At 37.2% G+C, this 13786-nt stretch overlaps 1 protein-coding gene across 1 annotated transcript in view; it reads right to left on the reverse strand.

Annotated features, from left to right (window-relative positions):
- LOC100329049 (plexin) overlaps positions 1 to 13786 on the reverse strand; it is a 161297-nt gene that overhangs the window by 104480 nt on the left and 43031 nt on the right. Inside the window, exon 3 of the mRNA XM_085497282.1 lies at positions 13327 to 13512. Within this exon, the coding sequence (XP_085353408.1) occupies positions 13327 to 13512 (186 nt within the window). The remainder of the gene's footprint in view (positions 1 to 13326; positions 13513 to 13786) is intronic.

Here is a 13786-nt window from a genome sequence, read left to right on the forward strand (position 1 = left end):
GCACTTATGTAAATAATAAATATTTGGTCCTAATGATCAATGTTGTCACTCAAAAATATTTAAAAATTCAATATATATTTCACTAAATAATAATATAATGTAGTCAAACCTAGGGTGACAAAGGCCAACAATAAAAATTAATAACCTTAATGAAAAACATTCATTCCTAAAAGATGGCATATAATAACCATATATCAGCGTAATGAGATTTCAATGTAATTTAGACATATACCATAATCATTATGTTGATATCTCTACTTCCTAAATACATTAGAAAAAGATATTAAAGAAATGCATCTACTCAGTCCAACAAATCACATTAGGAGAACAGGTAGTCCAACCATAATGTGATTACCACATACGTGACACAATAATTTCTTCAATGCGACTCTCAACATGCCTTTCTGTCGCCATAAGCAATGTGAGAAAACATGGTACATTACATGTTGTACTCACTCTCATCAACATGACTAATTGATTTGTTTTTCACACAGATATGAACAGACAAAATTACATCCACTAAACATGTCTGGTTGTCAACATAATTGTGTATCAGATTAAATTTGAGTATGTATATATTTAAGGGCATACATGCACATGGAGAAATATATTTTGTGCTAAAGTCACTGTGACACCCTAAGACCCCTATGAAAGTCACTGTGACACCCTAAGACTCCTATGAAAGTCACTGTGACACCCTAAGACCCCTATGAAAGTCACTGTGACACCCTAAGACCCCTATGAAAGTCACTGTGACACCCTAGGACCCCTATGAAAGTCACTGTGACACCCTAGGACCCCCGTGAGACACTGTGACACCCTAGGACCCCCGTGAGACACTGTGACACCCTAGGACCCCCGTGAGACACTGTGACACCCTAGGACCCCCGTGAGACACTGTGACATCCTAGACTGTCGACAGTCCCTCTGGCCTTACGTGTGTGTGTTTTTTTTTTTATTATTAATATTAATCAAACGCCGTAGGCGTTTGCGAAATGCCGAAGGCATTTCAAGCGAGGGCCGTAAGGCCCGAGAGACTGTTATAGCCTGCAGGACTGGCCTTGCTATTAATTATGCATGCATCTCGATGACGTAGTAATAATTTGCATATGGGCGGAGTTAAACTGTTATGCAAAGGTCAAATCGCGGGTTTTTTTTATGTCACGCATGACTTTGATCGTCTCGCCGAGTATAGATCGTTTTCTGCCAAGTATTATCCAGAACTACAAGTTGCGAACGCGAGTTATCTAATTTTAAACAAAGGAAGAGTGCATCAGGGCGACCAGTGGCGATACAATCAAAATAATGGATGATGGTTCGTCGGCAAAGTCACCGATACTGTCCAGCAGGAATGGCGCCATTTCATAAGTCAGCGACTTGCCACTGCCAGTCGGCGCTGTGAGAAAAACATCTTTCTTCTGCAAATAGCCATCAATGACTTGTCGCTGGATTGGTCGAATACTTTCATACCCAAGTTTCTTCAACGCCAGCGAAACTGTATCGTCACAAGCCATCTTCAAAGCAGTGCACTGAACGAAGTTTATAAACTATTGCGTCGTCTGGTGGCTCAATTTTTTTTACTTCCTGTTGACCTGGGACTGCGTGACTTGTGATTGGTTAGCATTTTTATGACATCACTCTGCCTGTCAATCATGATGGTACGCTACAGGAGAATTTCTCTACAGTGGCGAGTGGTGGCGCAGCAGGCTATAACAGTCTCTCGGGCCTTACGGCCCTCGCTTGAAATGCCTTCGGCATTTCGCAAACGCCTACGGCGTTTGATTAATATTAATATTAATAAAAAAAACACACACACGTAAGGCCAGAGGGACTGTCGACAGTCTATGACATCCTAGCTAGGAGCCAAGTGAATGTATATACATGTATGAACATGTATAGTGGTTGCTCTTTTAAAATCACATCTCTTGCAGAAGTCCAGATAAAATACCCACATTTTATTTATTGTAAACTTGATCATTAAAATATGACTTATCAGTAGTTGAGTAAAGATGCTACTGCTACTAATAAAACAAAAATGGTATGTCGGCTCTGACCCCTGAATCTGAAGTATTGTTAATTCCTTTCTAAGAGATACCATAGTATCAGGTATACATTGTAAAATGCTTTTAAGGAATTGAAATGGCTGACTGGATGATCTTGACGACTGTTGATTAGACTATAAAATCTCTTATCTTAACCTAATCCCCAATTATCATCATGAATTACACAAGATTTTTAGCATGTTCTCTCTATTTCATTTTAAAACGAAAACATGTTTCTTCTTCTCATCACTACTCTTAAAAATCTAAAGATTAAATTTCATATAATTCTGCAGTATCAAATATTAGTTATTTTTATATTCTCAATAGCTATGAAGAAATAAGTCTTGTGTGTCCATGGTCATAATACATATTTTAGTAATCTAGCATACAATGGCTTATTAATGTTTCTAATCTAACCATTGTCTGAGCTGAGTACACTGGTTTTTGTTTTGATTTTCCATTGAATTCTAAATTTATTATTGACATGGGGTCTATACAGAAATGCAGCTACACATGAACATCAACTGAGATGATTACATCACCACCAGTGCAACCACGCTTCTTTATTCCCATTAATCTGTAGCAAGGGAATGGATGGCTTCAGTGACTCAGGCCCTCTCACATTCCTCTCAACTGCTTCATTTCCTCTTGTTGGGTCTTGTACTTCATTCCGCTGACCTACTTCCTGCAGGTTCCAATTCATTAGCACCCTATCATCCTACCTTGGAACCATCATGCTCCCAGGATCGTTCAAAGGCATCCAGCTTGCATTCATCTGTGCTGGTGGTAGCCCACACTTCTGCTCCATATAGTAGAATGGTGATAATCACAGCATTGTAGATGCGAAGTTTAGACTTGCTTGGTTCCTACACATATTACTCAGAACAAGTCATTGAAAATGACACAGTCCCCATTAAATTTTTGAAAAATCTCTTTGTGCTCGTCATATTAAAGCAGAGGGGTTGTCGCGAGTGTGTCCTTGAAACTTGAGTTCCAAGTGGCGTATACAACAGATTTATTTACATCAAAACACGTGTTCCGTGTAGTAGTAATATGGCCAAAAATAAAAACAGCCGTTATTCGGCCATCTTTGATCTGATTATGAAACACAGATGGCTACCAGTCGGCCATTTTAAATCGAATCGCTAAACCACTGCATGTGCATATGTCCCACATAAGGTACTAGGCACATGAATGAACGGGATCGGTCTACAGGATTCTGAAATATGACTCTGGACAGACTGACGCACGAACAGACGGGCAGACGGACAGACTCAGGAACTCACGGACGGTCGGGACATGTATCCTAACATGCATGATCTATGTACTAAATTTGAATGAAAACTGACAAAGCATGTCCAAAATACAACATGAATGCCAGTCAGCCATTTTTGATCCAATTGTGAAATAAATCATCATGGACATGTATCCTAACATGTATAATCTATGTACCAAGTTTGAATGAAAACTGACAAAGCATGTCCAAAATACAACATTTTCAAAAAACAAGATGGCTGCCAGTTGGCCATTTTGAATCAAATCGCTAAACCACTGCATGTGCACATGTCCCACATAAAGTACTAGGCACATGCAAAGAATGAATGGAATCGGTCTACAGGATTCTGAGATATGACTCCAGACGGACGCACGGACGGACGGAGACCTAATTAAAGATATCATCACGAAATGAACAAATCTGAGAGAGGTCCACATGTAGTACTTACATATGTAATATCTTAGCAATCGAACTTGCGGTTTTTAACAAGAAGTCGAAAATATCACTTTTTACCTAAACTGACAAAAATATTCAAAATCAAAGAAAGCTTAGAAAGAACTCCCGTGTGCTGAGAGTTTTGGAGACACATTAAAAATTAATTCAAAACAAGTCATTGTCAATGACACGTCCCCGTTCCGTTCATATTTGAGTGACACATACATTCAAAGCAGATCATGACCGAAATGCACCTGCATATGTACAACACATTGTGCTAAATCTGAACAAAATCCATCCATGCATGACTGAGATCCGGTTCTGGAATTGTGAAAATACGTGATTTTGATGCATTTTCGGCCTTAAAATGGCCATCATTCCGCTATTGTTAAGCAGATCATGAAACAAATGCACATATCTATTTGTGACATGATGTACCATGTGTGTGTGAAGTTTGAACTTGATCAATCCAGACATGTCTTGGATACGAATCCAGAACTGAATTCTTTAACAAAATGGCCGCCAGTCGGCCATTTCGAACTTGATCCGAAAAAAAAAATGACGTGCATCAAGGTCCTATTATGTTTAATGTATGTACCAAATTTGAATGAAATCCGTCCATGCATAACTGAGATCCGGGTCCGGAATGGTGAAAATGTGCGATTTCAATGCATTTTCGGCCTTAAAGCGGCCGCCATTTGGCTATCGTTAATGAGATCATGAAACAAATGCACATACATATTTGTGACATGATGTACCTTGTGTGTGTGAAGTTTGAACTCGATCAATCCAAGCATGTCTCAGATACGGATCCAGAACTGAATTCTTTAAAACAAAATGGCCGCCAGTCGGCCATTTCGAACCCGATCCAAAAAAAAAAATGACGTGCATCAAGGTCCTATTATGTTCAATGTATGTACCAAATTTGAACAAAATCCGTCCATGCATAACTGAGATCCGGGTCCGGAATGGTGAAAATGTGCGATTTTGATGCATTTTCGGCCTTAAAATGGCCGCTATTCGGCTATCGTTAATGAGATCATGAAACAAATGCACATACATATTTGTGACATGATGTACCTTGTGTGTGTGAAGTTTGAACTTGATCAATCCAGACATGTCTCGGATACGGATCCAGAACTGAATTCTTTAAAACAAAATGGCCGCCAGTCGGCTATTTCGAACTTGATCCGAAAAAAAAAATGACGTGCATCAAGGTCCTATTATGTTTAATGTATGTACCAAATTTGAATGAAATCCGTCCATGCATAACTGAGATCCGGGTCCGGAATGGTGAAAATGTGCGATTTCAATGCATTTTCGGCCTTAAAGCAGCCGCCATTTGGCTATCGTTAATGAGATCATGAAACAAATGCACATACATATTTGTGACATGATGTACCTTGTGTGTGTGAAGTTTGAACTCGATCAATCCAAGCATGTCTCAGATACGGATCCAGAACTGAATTCTTTAAAACAAAATGGCCGCCAGTCGGCCATTTCGAACCCGATCCAAAAAAAAAATGACGTGCATCAAGGTCCTATTATGTTCAATGTATGTACCAAATTTGAACAAAATCCGTCCATGCATAACTGAGATCCGGGTCCGGAATGGTGAAAATGTGCGATTTTGATGCATTTTCGGCCTTAAAATGGCCGCTATTCGGCTATCGTTAATGAGATCATGAAACAAATGCACATACATATTTGTGACATGATGTACCTTGTGTGTGTGAAGTTTGAACTTGATCAATCCAGACATGTCTCGGATACGGATCCAGAACTGAATTCTTTAAAACAAAATGGCCGCCAGTCGGCTATTTCGAACTTGATCCGAAAAAAAAAATGACGTGCATCAAGGTCCTATTATGTTTAATGTATGTACCAAATTTGAATGAAATCCGTCCATGCATAACTGAGATCCGGGTCCGGAATGGTGAAAATGTGCGATTTCAATGCATTTTCGGCCTTAAAGCAGCCGCCATTTGGCTATCGTTAATGAGATCATGAAACAAATGCACATACATATTTGTGACATGATGTACCTTGTGTGTGTGAAGTTTGAACTTGATCAATCCAGACATGTCTCGGATACGGATCCAGAACTGAATTCTTTAAAACAAAATGGCCGCCAGTCGGCTATTTCGAACTTGATCCGAAAAAAAAAATGACGTGCATCAAGGTCCTATTATGTTTAATGTATGTACCAAATTTGAATGAAATCCGTCCATGCATAACTGAGATCCGGGTCCGGAATGGTGAAAATGTGCGATTTCAATGCATTTTCGGCCTTAAAGCAGCCGCCATTTGGCTATCGTTAATGAGATCATGAAACAAATGCACATACATATTTGTGACATGATGTACCTTGTGTGTGTGAAGTTTGAACTCGATCAATCCAAGCATGTCTCAGATACGGATCCAGAACTGAATTCTTTAAAACAAAATGGCCGCCAGTCGGCCATTTCGAACCCGATCCAAAAAAAAAAATGACGTGCATCAAGGTCCTATTATGTTTAATGTATGTACCAAATTTGAACAAAATCCGTCCATGCATAACTGAGATCCGGGTCCGGAATGGTGAAAATGTGCGATTTTGATGCATTTTCGGCCTTAAAATGGCCGCTATTCGGCTATCGTTAATCGGATCATGAAAAAAATGCATGTGCATATGTCCCATATAATGTGTGATGTATGAGTGAAGTTTGAACTTAATCGGTCCATGCATGTTCGAGATACAGGTGATCACGGACGCACAGACGCACGGACGGACGGACGGACGGACGGACGGACGCACACAGGGCAAAACATAAGTCCCCGTTTTCGGACTGCGTCCGAACGGGGACTAATTACTTATACTTGAGATATTGATGGAATAGCTGAAAACTAATTATGCAAATAAGGTAACTAATATGAACAGATTTAAGGTAGAGATGCAGTTTATTCGGCTTGCTTTTTAATTGAGTAATTAGACAATGAAGATGGTATTATATATCCAACATGTTATATATTTTCTGAAAGCTTATTATACAAACTTTGTAAAACTTGTCTTTATTTTAAATATCCAGATGCGTTTTTGATTTTGGGTCAAAAATATGCTTTTTTGGACAAAAGTGGTTTAAAAAAAATTAGCTTAAAAACTTCAAGTCCGTTTGTGGGTAAAATTACATCACTGGATACCTTGGTATACTACTAATTCAAATGCGTCCACTCATCTCTCTAACGGCTTTCAAAGTCGCACAGCATGACCTCAAAGTTCACTCTTTTCTATTTTTGCATAATTTATATATCCATGTTAATTGCGGACTTGTTATTTTTGTTCCACTCGCCGTAATAAACTGTCCGGACGCATTTTGAAGGGGGAACACCTTGTCAATAATGTGTGAAATTTTCGAGGCAAATGGCCAAAGCATCTATCAGCTATTTTAATTTAAAACCCAAGAATTCACCAAAAATAGAAGACGAGAAAAAGGCTAATTTGCATATTTGCGCGTTAAACCGGGAATTACTGCTTTGTCATACTTTGTCATACTTTCTAGACTATTGAAATTGAAAGTTAACGTATAGACATAGACATTTTATGTAAAATCTTTGGACCAGAACAACTGCTCTTGAATATATAAATCAGAAACACGTCATTCATACCAGTGTTTTGATGGGGTCGGTAAAAACACGTGTCAATGCCCAGTAAATATGACGTCATCTCATGAATTATTAAACAGGAGGCGGTCCTAGGAAGGTGACCTTTTATCACGATCAAAACATCATGGCTTCTCTTCGATGTATTTTCAATAAAAAATCTACGAGTATTTCAGAGCCTATGGTTTACCGTGAAGAGTACAAAGTGGGATATTAAATTATTTATCCTCGATAATTGTTATGTAGTATTGAGAACCAACTCCAGGAAGTGAACGCACAATAATGACAAATCGCGTAATCCTAGAATCGAAACGCGAGGCACAGAAGTTTTGTTCAGCGTTTCCAATCCCATTTTTCCCACTGCAACATATTTGTTAAAAGAAATATTTGAATTCTGTTCGTTTTTTAAGGAGGCATTTTTTTATTTTTTTACGATTTTGGTAACGCCTTATTCAGGGATTTTCTAAGACAGTCGCAGACAATCAGCGCACGGATGTACGTACAAAACATGCTGTTGTACTACCGGCGACGGTCGCGGTCGCCTGCAACGTAAAAGTTCAAAAATTTCGACCGGTTTTAAATAATTTGTGTTGAATTAAATAATTAGAATTGGAAATCTGACATGTTTTAAGAGTGCAAAATTAAGGTGCATTTTCGAGCGGTCGAATTTGTCCGAATAGAAATCAGCAAATGAAAAAAATCGGAGTGCTAAACAGTGTGTTAGTTTTAAAAAAATGGAATCTCCGTCAAATTGACGTAAACTTCCCCATTTTTCATGGAAAAAGCAAAGGTCGTGGCCGAGTTGCAGGCTAAAAAACTCAAAAATCAAAACAAAATCATCAATCAGTAAGTATTATGACAAGGAAAAAACATCAGACGCGGAGAAGCGGTCAGCGCGTCAAAAGAGTTGTTAATGTATCAAGTTACCTCTCTCTGTGATTTATTTTTCATTGAAATTATTTGCTTGTTTTCAATTAATTTTAGCGTACCTCTGCAATTTATTTTAGCATTGTCAGTTGTTTGCTTCATTGAATTAAATGGAGTTCGTCCGGTTGCAAACAAAGCTGTCTCGCACCACCTAGCAAAACTTGCGAATGATCGAAGTACAGGTACCCATTAGACAAAAGATACACGAAAGTTTGTATCTCCCCGACCCAGTGCAATATATCCGGTTAGAATCAAAGCTCACGTGTCCCTTATTTGAGGGACCAGATTCTGCCGTAAATTCGGGATTGGATTTAGAAAAAAAATAGGACTTTTTATGTGTATTTTGGCGTCATTTTCGGACATTTCAATCATTCCTGAATGATGCGTGAATTGAATGAACTATGACCCGTACAATCTCGATTTGCATATTGTCAATCAAAGGTCCTGTTATTTGGTTACTCATGCAAATTAGGCAATTGGACATAAACATTGCCACGTGTGAGTGTTTTTTATTTTTAACCAGAAAATAAACAGCAATTTTAACGGTGTTCCAATAAGAATTCATTGGTCAAATTTTCACAGAATGTTCTTTAGATAAAAATCTATATAAACAAGCAGCCTGTCGGCTGAGATAGCTCCGCTGTTAGCAATGCACATGGCAATTAAAGAACAGAAGATATCATTAGAAAATGAACAAATCTGAGAGAGGTCCACATGTAGTACCTATATGTATAATATATCAAAGCAATTGGACTTGCAGTTTTCAACAAGAAGTCGAAAATATCACTTTTTACCAAAAATTACAAAAATATTCATCAAAATTAGAGAATTAAAGATATCATTATGAAATAAACAAATCTGAGAGAGGTCCACATGTAGTACCTATATATGTAATATCAAAGCAATTGGACTTGCGGTTTTCAACAAGAAGTCGAAAATATCACTTTTTACCAAAAATTACAAAAATATTCACCGAAATTAGAGAATTAAAGATATCATTACAAAATGAACAAATCTGAGAGAGGTCCACATGTAGTACCTATATATGTATTATCAAAGCAATTGGACTTGCGGTTTTCAACAAGAAGTCGAAAATATCACTTTTTACCAAAAATTACAAAAATATTCACCAAAATTAGAGAATTAAAGATATCATTACAAAATGAACAAATCTGAGAGAGGTCCACATGTAGTACCTATATATGTAATATCAAAGCAATTGGACTTGCGGTTTTCAACAAGAAGTCGAAAATACCACTTTTTACCAAAAATTACAAAAATATTCACCAAAATTAGAGAATTGAAGATATCATTACAAAATGAACAAATCTGAGAGAGGTCGACATGTAGTACCTATATATGTAATATCAAAGCAATTGGACTTGCGGTTTTCAACAAGAAGTCGAAAATATCACTTTTTACCAAAAATGACAAAAATATTCACCAAAATTAGAGAATTAAAGATATCATTACAAAATGAACAAATCTGAGAGAGGTCCACATGTAGTACCTATATATGTAATATCAAAGCAATTGCACTTGCGGTTTTCAACAAGAAGTCGAAAATATCACTTTTTACTAAAAATGACAAAAATATTCACCAAAATTAGAGAATTGAAGATATCATCATGAAATGAACAAATCTGAGAGAGGTCCACATGTAGTACCTGTATATGTAATTTCTTTTGTAATCACTCATATGATAAGCTCCGCTCGACAAAGTCGACAGCGGAGCTAAATATATACTAGCAATTTTCTATTAATGGGCAAAATATAATGTACAGAAAGATTGCCTGTAAAGTATCGCTACACTGAAAAGTAAGCAACCGACAGCCAGTATAAAAGGGGGCAGTGATTGGCTGTTACTTACACGAGATTTGAACTGGACTTACATAGGCGTCGAATCAGATGTATGTGGGGCGGAATAAAAAAAAAATCAAAGTAAAATAATAAAATAAAAAGACAATAATAACAAAAGTAATAAAAAATAAAATTAAAATAAGTTTATAGCCAAAATAAGTAAAGCCCGTACACTACATCAAATTTTAATCAAATTGATTTTAAAGTGCCTGTGCAATACCCACCCACACGTTTCTCATTTTAGATCTGTGCCCCACTGAAATGGGCAGTTATTGATTTTTTTGCTGAAAATGATTACTTGTATCCATGTAAATTTGAGATATTTCCCGTGCTTTAGCCACGCCTACCTATCCTGAAACGGTTGACTGTTTCCGGATTTCCGACTCTCGCCGAAAGTGCGCCACCAAATGCTAAAATATGAGAGAAGCAACATACTATTAAACGATATACATTTTTTGATCGGTGTTTCTTTTTTTTTTTGTCTATTTTATTTTTGAGAGAGAATTTTTATGAACATTTATGATGGTTAAACGTTGTGTTGTGGGTGGTTGCAGTAATGTGTATATTCATAGTGTAAGTATTTACACGTTTCTTTCCGAAGGTGCGAAATCGGTGGACGAACGCCGTGAAAATAACGAGAAAAGGTTGGGGTGGACTTGCTCCTCTCTACAGCGTCAAATGTAGTGTCCACTTCACCTCAGATTTTTTTTTTCATGACAAAACAACTAGGTTTTAACTTGAAACGCCAACAACTTAAACCAGGCGCAATACAAAACGTTTAAAAAAAAAATAGATTCCGGAGCAGTCCATGATCACTGAGGCGGATTTCAAAAGGGAGACAGACGCCGGGTAAAAGTGTTTCAAATGATTTGACTTTTTTTGCGATCATGATTATCGCTTTATAGAGACCACCCGTGTTATGTAAAAGGTAGCAGTAATTTTGATAATGACACAAAAACGAAGCGTCGGACAAACAAGAAATTACAAAGCCCTGTTTTCATTTTTGCAGGCTAAAAGTGTCCGAATTGTTTGGTGATTGGTGTTGAATGTCGAATTCACACCTTTGTTGCTTTTACTTGCAGCTTGATCTGCATAATAATTTATGGAAAAAGAATCCGGGCTTGGACTGTCAATGTGTTTCCAACAAGTGATTCTTTAATATGATGTCATAATTAAGAAAATCACGCTAAATCCACTCTGAATTTGTCTGTATGCGAGTCGCTCTCAATTATTTTTGTTATCTAATTAAACGCCGCCATTCACGCACTTGTCCCCGTCATGACCCGACACGTTCACCCATCACAACAAATTTATTTCAATGCGGCTGTCATTTATTTAATAACTGTGATTTGTCGTTTTTTTTTAATTATTTCTCTATTTTATTGATAATTATAATTTAATGTTTAGAATGTCAAAATATGTTCTCTTTTTATTATAATTTTAAATGTTTTTTTTTACTCAGACGATCGTTGAAATAAAACAGTGTAGTGACATGCCTAGTAACCTGCTAAATATTAAGACGATTCAGGCATCAAATTCGATTTTGTGCCGGAGTCCAGCGACAGTGTACAAACATGCGCCGGTGACGGTGACAACCACGGTGACCAGCTACACCAGACCGAACATATTTCGCATCTGACTCAACCCCATGCAACAAACTTGAGACTAACGTGTTCATTATGGTCCATTCTTACTCGACGAACAAGTACATAAGTGGCAATTTAGTCAAAGATGAGAAAATTGCACAAGAAATTCGCCTTATTTACACGTATCGACAATGCCAGCTACCCAGCATCTTCCCCTTCTGACGTCACAAGGGGAATTTCTGTATGCAAATGAGAAGCTAATGAGGAGCCTCGTTTTGCTGTAGACTGAGTTTAAAACGCATTTTTTTCACTTAAAAAAATAATTTATGCTTAGAAACATAAAAATTAATAATATTTATGTATCAATGGATAATTTTAGGCGTGAAAATAGCAGCCATTTCACAGGCACTTTAAGTCTAACTGTACACGGAAGTGTGAATTTGTTATTACTCTAAATATCCAAACTTATTTTAGTATAAGGTAGTAAAAACTGTTTGATAAGGTTGCCAAAGTTACTATGGTAACCACCAATGAAGACAGTACAGTTATGGGAGGAAAGAGTCCTTGGATTGATTGCACATTGTGGTAGTGAGCATCTAAGTGGAACAGTCTAGCCACCATTCCACACATGTCTGACCAAGACAATTTAATCGTGACAAGACTAAAGGCAACATTTAACTATCATCCCATGCAATTTACTAATAACCTTTCTACTATCTATGACTCCATCTCACAATGACACACTTTATTACAAAACAAAAATGTGCAATCATGCCAAAAGAATACCAAGGGAAAAGCTTCACTGAATTTGTTTTCCACATCAAATGTACTTTTCCTTCAATGATTCAGATAGAATCATTATCAAATTCAGAGCGAACTGTTATTATCAAGCAACACTTATTAAGAAAAAGACATAAGAAAATACTCTGAATAAGGTATTAGGTTAGTTGATAATTCAACCTTTGACCTTCATTTCATGTGATTACTGGGGTAAATAAAGTACACCTTTCAGCAATATTAATCTATTAACTGTAGTAGTGTTCACGCTACACGAAGTACCGGCTAAGATTTAAGCTGATTTAGACTTATCTCACATGTTTGCATTTTGGCTAGACCCAATTGCGCCCACGCACTTGGAGGGCCAGTCCTTAGCACAGGCTAAAGGGCGCCATCAGTAAGTGATCTCTGTTAAGCCGTTGTTTACGAACACAAAATGTTTCGTTCTAATTTTGAAGCGATGTGCACAGGAACGCGAGAGAAGACGGACCAACTTATTTGGATGCACATAACTCAGGCGGATCTTGGCTCTTGTTCAGCCCGATCATGTAAACACAATGGAGATAATCTCCTGTTAATCAGTGGGAGAAGCAGAAGTTCGGCTTTGATAGAATGCTGTTGTGTAAATGTAGCAATTATTTTATACAATGATTTATTGTTTTTACATGATTGGCTACAAATAAAGAAAATAATTTTACTTTTGATTTACAGAAATAAATGCCTGTCAAAAAAATACGCGAGTAATAATAATATTAAGCAGACAAAATGTGTAAGAGTGTCCTACCTTTTTTAGGTGTCCATCTTGATTTCCTGTAAATATAACTGTATGACCTGAATGGGACACTGCAGCTACAGCGGTTATCAAGGAATCACTGCTTGTATAGCAAGGTGTCGCAGTTATATTCTTGGTTCCACATGTTATCTTGCCAAAGTCACGACATGCACACAAATCAACACCAATAACATCATCCTAATAAAATAACAACAACCAAGTTGATATAAAACAAGCATCATGTATCCATAACCTATTGCTTATAAAACATGAACACATTCAATCCATTTCTTCATACATTTTAATTACACACTTTTAAATTAAATTCTATGAAAATAGTCATTCTTGAATGGCCTTGAGTTATACACCATTTACTACTGTATGTTGCAATGCTCAAAAACCATTTTATTTAATTGAACCCACCCTGACAGCAGTTACATCCATGTTACGATTGAATAGTAAAACTAGTTAA

The sequence above is a fragment of the Saccoglossus kowalevskii genome, chromosome 3, assembly GCF_978046115.1.
Source record: "Saccoglossus kowalevskii chromosome 3, keSacKowa6.1, whole genome shotgun sequence".
Taxonomy (NCBI): domain Eukaryota; kingdom Metazoa; phylum Hemichordata; class Enteropneusta; family Harrimaniidae; genus Saccoglossus; species Saccoglossus kowalevskii.